Genomic DNA, 12,855 nt, shown 5'->3' with positions numbered 1-12,855 from the left:
TATGAGACAGAGGACACAGGAGTGTTAGACTGTAGGGTGTCACTGTACGAGAGAGAGGACACAGGAGTGTTAGACAGTCATATGTCGCTGTGTGTATTCCCTTCAGCCCTCACGCTACTCTAGAGGGGCAAAGGAAAGCATTGTTTCATAGGTAAAACTCCTAAGCTTAAGGAAGACTAAAGAATGTGTCTGAAGATGGAAAGCAAACGACGAGATTAGAATGTGTCACATCCATCCCTGCCATGACTTTCCTATGGTGCCATGCTACCACGGGTGTCTTCTAGCACCAGGGCAGGAGGTCTGGCAATCCCCAAGCAGCCTGGAGGACGTCTGAGAGCCAGGTGAAAAGGCGCACTGTAATCCCGATGTCTAAACTGGGGTTATAGACTATTATTATTATTAATTATATCTTCCTCTTGCATCGCCTAAAGAATGCATTCCTAGTGTTTATTTTATAAAGTAAATCCTTTAAAATTCCAGTCTACTTCCCCCATTAAGTTAAAGATAGTTTATTATTAAGTAATAGGTCTTCAAACAAACATCTTATGATTTTTGACCTATAATTTCTTATTTAAGTAATTAACAAATTAATATACACACTACTGTATTTAAAAGATGCTACAGTATGGTGATTCTAAAGTATCACCTTAAGGTATAGATCTAGCTTTCTTTCAAGTAAAATTATATATTTTTAGGCTTCTTATGGCAAAGAAACTTACACACAGAGACATTCCTACCATTTTTCTGAACTGATAACTCAGTACCAAAGTCTTTCTGTTTTCTGCAAAGGGGACACAGGAACATCACAGTTTATTTAAAGCTACAGCCCACCTGGACCTCCAGAAATTCGGAAAGGTCTGTTACACACGTAACTTGAGATAATACTGCCATCTCCTGGTGCAAAGAACCCTGTTCCACCAAGAGGAGCCCGGCATACCTGAAAAGAGTAGCTGGCACTGACACAGCAGGACGGATCAGCAATAGGAGAAAACATCTGACAATGCCAAGATCTGCTTTCCCTGGGCAACTCAGCCAAGCACTCAGCTGCCTGTGAAGCACAGACTCTTGCTTCTTCCTTTATAAACACAGGTAAGTTCAATTCCTTAGAGGCCGTAGGAGACAGGGCCAGAGACTGGGAAGAACTCAGGCTCTTCTCCTAGGTTACACAGCTGGTGAAGGCGTAGGGTTTGAACTCAGGAACTGACTCCAGGTGGTTGTTACACTGTAATGTTCCCCACATCACGCAGAACAATTTTAAGCCAGGCTTAACTGACTGCAGTGAAGCAGTGCCATCATTAACAGACAATCGGAGTGTGAGGGAACAGAGACAAAGGGCCCAAAGGAACCTTAGCCATCTTGTGAGGAAATCAGACATTCACTCTCTGAGCACCCCATAGGCCAGTGATATGTAAACAATCATGTCTAATCTTCTGATTCAACATGATTTCAAATTCATTCTGACATTTATTGTTTTAAGAAAAACCAGTTTGTTGTGATGTATTTTGCAATGTTAACAAACATTAAACAGAGTCTGTAACTCTGCATGTGTGGTACTGGCCACTTGACTTAAGCAGGCTGAATGCCTCTGAAGAGGCACAGTAAGACACGGGCTGCACTGTTCACACACAGCCAATTGGAGGTCCCACGTGAGCTTTGGCTCTCCAGAGGTGGCAAAGGAAACTACTACAGAGTTAATGAAAGGACCAGTGCATTCTGAAACTGTAATAAGAATTTTATGTTGACAAGATTATAAAATAGATATATTCCTTTAGTTGTGTGCCTTTATAAATCAAATAATCACCCAATTTCTCAAGTTCCATTTTAATAGAATCCGAGATGATGACTGCGTGGCAAACCAAGATAATAACCAGAAGGCCAAGTAAGATGCCGAGGGTAACAGGAATATGGTGACGCAAATTCATTAGCCACTCTGAAATACAACAGTATGTAGAAGTTCGGGATAAACCTCTCTGTGACTGCAACACTCAGCTCATCCTGTGCCTCAAGCTCCTAGCCTTACCCACATACTACAGACAGTACTCAGGGAAGAGTGTAACCATAGATTTCATAATGTTCAGGATGAATTTTAGCCAATGCTCAGATGTTTCCATGAAATACATGCCTTAACTGCTGATTTAATTCCTAGTAAATATTCATTGGCTGGAATGCTTGTGGTGACTTACATGCACTGTAGTCCTTCCACAAGCAGTTAAATCAAGCTGCCAGTATCCCGTCAAAAGAGACATCTGATGGGGTTTCTTTCAGCATAGCATTGGCAGAGTCAATATGATCCCCCAAAAAGGGATCATTAGAAAAAGAAATTGTTGAAACTGCTGTCTTTTTTCCAATGGAATAGTTTTTGCTCCTTTGTCAAAGATCAAGTGACCATAGGAGTGTGGGTTCATTTCTGGGTCTTCAATTCTATTCCATTGATCTTCCTGCCTGTCTCTGTACCAATACCAGGTAGTTTTTATCACTACTGCTCTGTAGTACAGCTTGATTTCAGGGATGGTGATCCCTCCAGAAGTTCTTTTATTGTTGCGAACAGTTTTCACCATCCTGGGTTTTTTGTTACTCCAAATGAATTTGAGAATTGCTCTTTCTAACTCTATGAAGAATAGAGTTGGAATTTTAATGGGGATTGCATTGAATCTGTAGATTCCTTTCGGCAAAATGGAGATTTTACTATATTAATCCTGCCAATCCATGAGCACGGGAGATCTTTCCATTTCTGAGATCTTCGATTTCTTTCTTCAAACACTTAAAGTTTTTGTCATAGAGATCTTTCACTTGCTTGGTTAGAGTCACATCAAGATATTTTATATTATTTGTGACTATTGTGAAGGGTGTCATTTTCCTAATTTCTTTCTCAGCCTGTTTATCCTTTGAGTAGAAGAAGGTTATTGATTTGTTTGAGTTAATATTATATCCAGCCACTTTGCTGAAGTTGTTTATCAGGTTTAGGAGTTCTCTGGTGGAATTTTTGGGGTCACTTAAGTATACTATAATATCCCCATAGGAAGAAGAATAATCAACCAACCAGACCCCCCAGAGCTCCCAGGGACTAAACCACCAATCAAAGAGTACACATGGAGGGATCCATGGCTCCAGCAGCACTTGTAGCAGAGGATGGCCTTGTTGGGCATCAATGGGAGGAGAGGCCCTTGGTCCTGTGAAGTGTTGATGCCCCACTGTAGGGGAATGCCAGGGTGGGGAGGCAAGAGTGGGTGGTTTGGGGGGAACACGCTTATAGAAGTAGGGGGGAGGGGGATAGGATAGGGGAGTTCCAGGGAGATGGGGAAAGGGGATAACATTTGAAATGTAAATAAAGAAAATATCCAATAAAAAAATTAGGGAAAAAAAAAGAATGGCAATTGAAAAAAATAATCCAGGCAAAAAATATCCTACTCACAATAGCATCAGAATAAATATTTTCTATAGATCCTGGGAGCATTATTATTTTATTGCATTATTATATCTATTTGTTACAATGAGGCAGAAAGAATTTTTCATAGCCAGAATCTCCCAACACTACATACAAATGTGCGAATGGGCTAAGTATTGAGTACATACTTGCAAATGAATATTTAAATGTTATCTTATGAGAGCACCTTTGCTGGAATTAGTCATATGGCGGTTAAACATGATATATGCATTCTAAGATGTTTATCGTAGTGTGCACTTAGATTCAGAATATGTTATGGGTTTTTCTTCCTAGAATAATAAATTAGAGTATTCTCCTGCTATGAAAGAAAAGAAAAGAAAAATAAATTGTAAACCAACACACACAAGATAACTATTCAAATAACTGCTGGGATGTGTGTGCAGACTATTCAACCCAATGTTGCTAGCATTCTCCCCAAACTAATAGAGTCAAGCCAATCTCAGTCAAAATCCCAGTGGGCTTTCCTTAGAAAAATAAAGAGCTGACTCTGGCAAAATGAACTTCAACCACGACCTCACACCATACTCAACCAACCTGGCAGCATACTGGAAAATTAACTGAAAATAGATCAGTGGTTCAATCACAAAATTTGAAACTATAAACTTCTAGAAGTCTCTGAGACTTCAGGTTAGGACACTAAACATGGAGCAAGGCAGCCATCAACAGTGAGCCTCTACAATGAAAGATAAACCGATCCGCGGTTTACAGATCTGAAGAACTTGTATCCAGAACATACACAGACCTGCCATCATTTAATGAGGAAAGAAATCAATGTTTTGAAAATGAGCAAAAGACTTCAGAAGCTCCTTTCCATGTGTGAATGTCGAGTCCATGAAACTGCAATGCAGCATCTCTGGTTACTAGACTGAACATTAGAGCTGTCGTGAGCGCCTACTCTGAAGTCCTATGAGCGAGTGAGCGTGAGTGCAGAGCGAGCATCTGTGGCACTACAACGGACGGTCACTTTGGAAACAGCTCGCAAGGTCCTTACCAAGGTAAGCCTGCACTTCCACACTCAGATACTTACTCACAGTAAAAGAAATCTTACCGTTTGTGCGCTAATACTCAAAGCATCTTTTCTAAATAATTTCCAAAATCTGCGGTGGGGAGAAATGGCCTCAGTTAGTAAATGGACAATTTGTAGGACAGGCAGCCAAAGTCTACTTCTGAGGCACAAAAGGTGCTGCTGAGACACCAACACCAAAGCAAACATACTACACGTGGGACAGAGGCCACATTCATGGAGCACCACAACCCATGCTCCATGCACAGGTTGGTCTACAAAAGGCAAACCCCGGCCCAGGAAATAGTCAGGGTGTCACAGCAAACTGGTGAGACAGTAGCCATCAAGTCCTCAGCATGACAGACTGAAGTGGTTGCTCAACTGTATGTATCTGTCAGAATTCTGGAATGTACAATAAAAGGCATTCTATTTAAGAATTATCCTTTATTTAAAAATATTTTTATTCTTTGAAGATTTCATACAATGTATCTTTTGTTGTTTTGTTTGTTTGTTTTTGTTTTTTCAAGACAGGGTTTCTCTGGGGAGGTCTGGCTGTCCTGGAACCCACTTTGTAGACCAAGCTGGACTTTAACTCAGAAATCCACCTGCCTCAGCCTCCTGAATGCTGGGATTAATGGAACATGCCACTGCTACTAGACTACAATGTACCTTTTTAATGAAAACTGTAGCTATGGTCAACATACATGAATTTCAAATAAAATAACAACACTAAAGGCAAAGCACAATGAATTGCCTGGAGGAATTAACCGAGTCAAGGAGCAGTCTGCACTCTTCTGCTCACCGAGGCTCCATGGCGTGACCTTGGCATGCCTAAGTTCCAGAAAACACTTAAGAATTCTGTTTCTTACAGTTGTTTCAATTAGTGTTACACACTAATGATTTCACTGTATATGACTAAGATACTAAGTGCTATGTTACTGCACAAGAATATGAAACAGCCGATTTGAACCAATATAGTACATTGTTTCCATTGTGTGAGAATGGTTTTAATGTAACTAATATTTTTAGTAACACTGTATTAATAAGATCTGAAACAATAAATAACAGCGTAACTCAAAATTACCTTCAAAAATGTGTTTTTGTAATGTCTACCTTTTGGTGACTATCATTCATATCTGCATGAGAACGGCACCTGCACACATGAGATAGTATCTGTTGATACATGTAAAAGTTCCTACAGCAAGACAGAAATGAAATTCTCATGATAACTGAATAAAGAAGAGAGCAGTGTTTCGGAGAGCAATCTCACCATGTTGCACAGGATACTGAACTCTTGGGCTGTCTTCCTAATGAACCTTTAAACCGTTAGAGGGGCACCAGTGCACAACACTGCATATGCTCTGTTTATACCAGTAATTGTATCACCAGGTAAATGGCAAGAGCCTAAATAAAATTTACTTGCAAACAGTAGAGGGCGCTCTAAGACAACAGACCTTGGTATGCCGCTGTAAAACTTAATTTTATTCTCAAATATAAACTGAGACAATTGTCAGCACTAAGAATTTTGCTTTCAAACAAATACATAGGGAAGATGGAAGCATCAAAACCCACTCTTCCAGAGTATACAGCAGCACTCACTCCAGTGGCACTGCTGCCCTCCTCGGCCTCTACAGTACACACAGTTCAGGGTCCTGTCTGTAACAACGCCTTGTCTCTAATGAAGACTACATCAGTGTCCAGGCAGCTAAAGGGGAGTAAATGGTTAAGGCTTGAAGTCAAGGGGAATTATAAAACTAATCTGTTAGGACATGTCAGGTTAAACGTACTGAATTATAGTAGTTTATTAAAGTACTAAAGTATAGTTTAGCAATTTTTACAAAAGTAATTTTAAAGCTATTGGGTTTTTCCTCTTTCTTTTCTTTTCTTTTTTTTTTTACATATTCACTTTATATCCTGCTCAATGCCCTCCTCCCAGTTACCTCCTCCCACAATCCTCCCCACCTTCCCCCTCTTCTCCTGAGCCGGTTGGGTCCTCCCTGGTATCTCCTCATACACCCTTGAGCATCAAGTCTCTGTGAGACTAGGCACATCCCCTCCCACTGAGGCCAGACAAGGCAGCCCAGCTAGAAGAATATATCTCACATACAGGCAACACCTGGGATACAAAGCTATTGTTTTAAAAAGAAATGAAATTGTTGTTCTATTGCTCTTATCTGCTGCCTTCACAGTTTTAGAGGCCAGCAGCCATAAGAAACTGGAAAATAAAAGATAAAATAAAGCTTTAAATTCTAAAACAAGAAATGAGATCCTGCCTAACTCTTCACAGAGAAACTCTGTCCTGGCATTTTAATTTATTCCTATTAATCCAGCAATGTGACTATAAATCCTTGAAATAGTGCACACAGCCACTGGTGATCCAGAAAGGTCCTCTGAAGTGTGAGCTGCCCAGGCTTCAAAAGGCATTGCTATAGTTTCCACAAAAGTTCCTGGTAACTAAGCAAACAATTATTTCATCTCAACGAGACATTTTTCCTTTCAAAAATAATTACTGAAAAAAAAAAAACCCTGAGCATTATAAATATTTCAAACCCCAACTTCAGCCAATTTCCCTCAGTCTCTCTCACAGATACACACGTACAGCACTGCCCTACACAGTGGCCTCTGGCTTGTGCCCCTCTCCTGCCATCCCTAACCAACTACCAAGTCCCAACAGCAAAACATGGCTGAATGGCAACTGTGGTGAAAAGCTGGAGAGCTCAAGACTCTGCAGTACATCTCAGACTGTGCGATGACCAACACTGTATTGTAGAGGACATCAGAGTCCAATCCTGACACACTGACACACTGACAGCTTCTGTCCATGCACCTGAGGAGCGTGGACGTGCGGCGGGTGAAGACTGCAGAGAGACACAACTACTTACAAACACCACCCTCAGCCCCTGGAACATCCTCTTAGAGTTCTACCCAAATAATAACCAGTGATACCTGCTGTCCTCAACTCGTGAGTCCCACTGCAAACTGATCTTCTCTGTCGTGATTTCCACCTTCCGCACACTTCCGAAGAAATCGGTTATCAGGACATTTTTAGGATCTCGCTGGAAAAGGTCAGTGCGATGTCCAGGGGTAGACACACAGAGACTTTTGGGACATACTTGAAACTGAAAATAACAACAACAGTAGTAATAGTAACAAGCACATATACACACAACTCTTAAATCCAGTAAAACGGTGCATTGGACTATAGTATATTTTTAAAGTAAGTCTGCCAACCTACAGATAAGGTCCTGGCTCTAAAGACTAGCATTTTGTTCCTTCCGTAGCACCTGGCATTCTACAGAAGCCACAGGTGTGAGAACATGATGTGAGGAACCTGGCCAGACACCCGTCTGACTTGACAGTCAGCTAAAATGTGCCACAGTCATCCAAGGTGTAACAAAGCCCATGGCCGCCTACAGCACACCTCTTGCTGTTTCTGTGAAACCATGTGCCACGTTATATGCCAATTAACTTAGTTTAACCACTTTAGCCATGGTGGAAATGAACCAAAGTTACCTCCAGGGCATGCAAATGAAAGCCATGACTTCTGCATTCACAGATGCCACAGTAAATTCTGTGTTAATTTTCCTGTGACATTGGACACTAGTGAATTAGCAAGGACAGAATATCCTCACTACTGTGACAGGCAGGAGTATTTACTGAAGTTCACACAGTCCCCGCCTAAAGAGGACCTGCGGTGCAGACTCTGTAAAACAGGAAACAACAGTCACCAAAGGCACAGTGCACGTTCAGGGCAACTGAACAGCTTTCTAACTTTGCTCCTATAGAACACAACACAGTCCTATGACACAGCCCCTTTCAGCATACTGTACTCTGCATCTCTAGCCAATAGGAGGCAAATATGATTATGGCTTAGAGACATGTCGAATCACTTTACCTATAAATACTTATTGATCATGTTACAGATCGGTCTTTTGTTCCTTTTGGGGGGGAGGGGTTGTTCTTAAACAGGATCTTTCTGCAGAGCCCTGGCTGTCCTGGGATCCACTCCATAGACCAAGCTGATCTCAAACTCACAGAGATCCACCTGCCTCCATCTCATTAGTCTTAGGATTAAGGGTGTGTGTCACCATGCCTGGCACTTATAGATTATTCTTCTTGAAAGACATTAAAATAATCATCAGTGAATTTTCAAATGCGAGCAAGAAACCAAGGTAAGATATTAATAAGGCATGTGGATGGATCGACAGACAGACAGACAGACATATAGATGATAGATACATGATAGATGATTGATAGATTATATGTATATAATATAGAGTGTACTCAAATAAAGAATTACTTCTCATGAAATTTCAATGGGAAAAGTTTTAAATTCATTAGACATCAAAAAACAATACATATTTTAAACTTTTGGGGTGGCAGGCCATGCATTCCAAACACTGAGAATCGACTTGTAAAATGTAGCACTTTAAACCCAGCGATGCATTTCATCTAGGCTCAGAGTAAATGTGTGTCACGTTTCTAAGGGACGTAAACAACCACGGGAGCGGCTGTGCTCAGGCCTCCCTCTCCGGTTCTGTGATAGCAGAAGTTCTGAGGGAAAAGCATGTATTCATTCATAAGGGAGAAAAATAAGATGGTGCCTTTTTCTATTTAAAAAAATGAAATCAGCATTGTTTTAATACCCAAGTCCCTCTCTGGAGTGAACGGGCATCACATACACAATCCTCACGTTGGTGTGAGCCGTGAGCGAGTCCTCCTGCCGCACTCGGCAGCTAACAGCAGGAGCTCTCAGAATCTGGCAGACTCCTTCAATACTGCAAACGCACTCGGAAGCGTGCACAATTAGATCCCAGTGTAGAGCTGCGGAGGTGAAGGGCGAGCACAGGGCCATCTGCCCGGTCAGTCGGCTCCTAACATCCAGGAAAGCACACACAATGTCTGCCCATGTGTCAGGTACAGGCAGTGACTGACTACGCTGAGCCAGTCCCAATGCAAGCAGCACGCTGGCATGGAGGTAGAGGAGGAGGACTGGACGTGTGTGTGTGTGTGTGTGTGTGTGTGTGTGTGTGTGCGCGCGCGCGCACGTATTTGGTGCACGCGCACACACACACGTGCACACATGAATGACGCAAGGGGTGACGTCATCACGTCACCACGTCACCACCAGCTGCAGCTTCTCGCTGCGCCGACTCAACAGCAGCCTGACTGAAATGGTACAATCAACACAGGAAAGACAAGAAATTTTAATTAAATTGAAGTTACACCAAGAAATTGTAGGCCACAAAAACTATGTAAGGTAAAGACTCTCTCTTCCGAGAGCTTCACATTAGATGACAAAGACTTCACTCAATGCCTGCTATCAACAAAAGACAGACTGTGGTAAACGTTACAAAGGAATAATTAAGTTCTTTGGAAGCTCTGAAAAGGTAAAATACATCCTAAGAAAAACCTCAGGCGGCTTTCCTGTAAGAGTATTGCCTGACTTAACCCACTCAGAATGGGCGGGACTTCAAAACATGAAGCAATCACTTTAAAAACATACCTACTAGGCAAGAGAACAAGCAAACTAGATGATGGTCAAGTGCCTGAGAACGGAAGTCGACTGGGCTGAGGCTGTGGCCCTTCGTGCTAAGGGACACACTGGAAGACAAGATGGCCCAGCAGGTACAGGCACACAACACCAAACCTGACCACCTGAGTTCCATCCCCAAAATCCACATGGCAGAACGACATAACCTACTAACTCTTGGAGTTTGTCCTCTGGCCTCTGCACATGCACACATGCACACAGAGAAGCGTGATTTTGAAGGGCTTTTTTTCAAAGATGATATTAATAAAAAGGTGAATTCAAGACAGTTTTAAAAGCCCATGGACAGCACCCATGGGATCCTGGAAAGAACAGACCTCACGCATTCCATTACGGCTAGCACACTCATGTACTGTAATCAAATCAACAGATACTTACAAGGTCATTCATGTTAGTCTGGCTAGCTGGATTAATCTCTTCCAAAAATTCCAAGACATAAAACGTGTACCTATCCATAAGATGGACTCCAATCGCGGGGTCTGGCTGATGCTGTGAACGTGGGGGAGAGTCAGCGTCAATACGATCACCTTAAGAAACTGTTTAATACACAAGTGTCCTGTTTTCAACATCTAAGATCAGCACACAGGTTCGTAAAACATATCAAGAGGTTTGAGAATCAAGGGAGAGCACGTACCGACAGCGAGTCCTCCCCCACTTGGCTACTCGCCAAGGCCATGATGTTCGGAGAGTAAAAGCGCTCGTACATGGAGGCGCCCTGGCAAGTGTCAATAATGAACAACAGCTCATTGTAGCTGAAAGAGAAGTGACAGAGGCTCTGAGGAGGGTCGTGCTGGTACCTGTACATTAACATCTCTCCAATCATTCAAAGTTCTAAGTCTGAGCCATCTCATTAGCGAAAAGTCGGAAGAAAAATCCTACACATGACAACATTCAAAAAGGGAGCAGCCGTCCCTTCTGAGGAGGCTGCCGCCATTTGTTTTCCTTCTGCTCTCTGCTGAGATTCAGAACTCAGACAGACGGACAGGAACCACCTGAGACAGAGGCTTTCTCGGAAGTTTCACACATACATGCAGAGATGGAAGTTGCTAGCATGCATGTGTATCTACACCCTGCTGTGTGCATATGTGCATATTCCATACATAAGCATGCACTGTACTCAAGCAATGTAAAGTACAGCTGGAAGGAAAAGGCTCATCACCACAGGAGTCAGGTGACACACTGGGGCACACTGGGCAGCCACAGTGTCCCAGCCACCGCTGCCATTGGGAACAACTTAGACTAAGAGTCCCATAGTCCATCAGAGGGGACGGCACAGTGGCTGACTAGCTCCATTCACGATGGCCAGAGCCTGTGACAGTCACATCTCTGCGGTTCAGAACCTGAAAGCTCTGGTAAGATCAAAATCCTGCCATTACTCTCACAGTCCACCCCAGAGTGCTGTTTCTGTCAGCTCAGCCACAGTCCCAAGGGCTCCACAGCCTCTCCATACAGCAGGAGCCGCGTGTTCTAACAAAGGAGCCTTAGGATGACATTTCACCCCAACTCTCCCAGGCTCATGGCTCTGGCCTCCTGTCTCTGCTTCTTCAGCCTCCGAGATGGGAACAAGCCAACCACCAGCTGCTGCCACTAACAAGGAATAACTGTGCTTTCCTTACAAAGATGGACTGTCCCTTCCAGAACTGCAGTCTCCCGAAGATGTTTGCCTTACAGCTGTATCCTTGCACCAAGGAAACTCACTGAGAGGCGGGGCCACTGCTGTGCTGCTCCTAACTGTGACAGTGTGCAAGAATCTGGAGCTGTGGACTAGAGAAGGCCCAGGGTGTTGCAGGCAGACCTTAGTGGGCCATCTTCCAACAGAAGCGTGGGCGGGAAAGTCTGGACTCATCAGGTCTCAGAGGACACCAGGAACAGGACTTGAGATGTTCTATCTGTATTCTGGCAAAGAATATGGCTACATTTTGCCTATGGTCTGAAACTCTGAGTGACGCTGAATCCAAACATAATGAACTAGTTTAGTGGCACACAGCTCTAACTTCTGCTGCTCGGGAAGTTGAAGCAGGGGGATCCTGAGTTTAAGGGCAGCCTACATTACACAGTGAGCCCCTCTCACACACACTGAGAAGTGGGGGTGACAGCTAGATGACATACCAGGAGATCTTAAAGGCCATCCGAAGCCAATGGGAGGGCTCTGGTGACCAAGACCTACAACCTGAGTTCAGTGCCCATAACCACCTGGTACAAAGACAAAATCAACTCCAGAAGCTCTCCTCTGACCTCCACATGCAAAATATGGTGTGCACATGCACAAGTGTGCACACACACATGCATGCAAGTACACACATGCACACAACACTAAATACATGAAAAAGTGTTTCAAGCCATCATTCATGCTAAATAATAACTGAGTTTTCCTTTCACAAAACTCTGTTCAGTGAAATAACAAATATATATTTCAGATGGTAGGAGAAATGATTAGGACAAGATAAAAATCATATAAAATAACTACACATCTCCCACAAGAAATTTTGATATTAGTTTATCTTGGAAAAAGAGGTCATTTATTTGGGGCCGGGTGTGTAGCCCAGGGTAGAGCACCTGCCTGGTGTGTATAAGCCCTGGTTCAGCCCTGACACTGCAGGAGAAAAAAAGGAGAGAAGTTAAAACATAAAGGGATGAGTTACTGCTAATTACCGTCTCTTCTGCCACATCTGTTCAAAAGCATCTGCAAGCTCTATGTTGGTGATTTCTTCAGAATCTTGGAATTTCAAGAAACCATTTCCACCATGACCTTATAGAAAGCCAAAAAGACAACAATGACATATTCTGTAATACACACAGAAACACACATAGTACAAACGCTGACATATTCCCTAATGCACACAGAAACACACACAG

General features: G+C 42.9%; 1 protein-coding gene across 1 annotated transcript in view; it reads right to left on the bottom strand.

Moving 5' to 3' along the window:
- The window catches only part of Pigk (phosphatidylinositol glycan anchor biosynthesis class K), an 81,208-nt gene that overhangs the window by 39,933 nt on the left and 28,420 nt on the right, over window positions 1-12,855 (bottom strand). The window contains exons 6-9 of the mRNA XM_028754297.1: window positions 12,652-12,748; window positions 10,634-10,751; window positions 10,378-10,488; window positions 7,395-7,567 (exon numbers count right to left, since the gene is read on the bottom strand). Of these exons, the coding sequence (XP_028610130.1) occupies window positions 7,395-7,567; window positions 10,378-10,488; window positions 10,634-10,751; window positions 12,652-12,748 (499 nt within the window). The remainder of the gene's footprint in view (window positions 1-7,394; window positions 7,568-10,377; window positions 10,489-10,633; window positions 10,752-12,651; window positions 12,749-12,855) is intronic.

This window comes from Grammomys surdaster, unplaced genomic scaffold, assembly GCF_004785775.1.
Source record: "Grammomys surdaster isolate TR1022 unplaced genomic scaffold, NIH_TR_1.0 125996, whole genome shotgun sequence".
NCBI lineage: Eukaryota > Metazoa > Chordata > Mammalia > Rodentia > Muridae > Grammomys > Grammomys surdaster.
The sequence above is the reverse complement of the archived record's forward strand: the minus strand, read 5'-3'. Positions and strand labels throughout refer to the sequence as shown.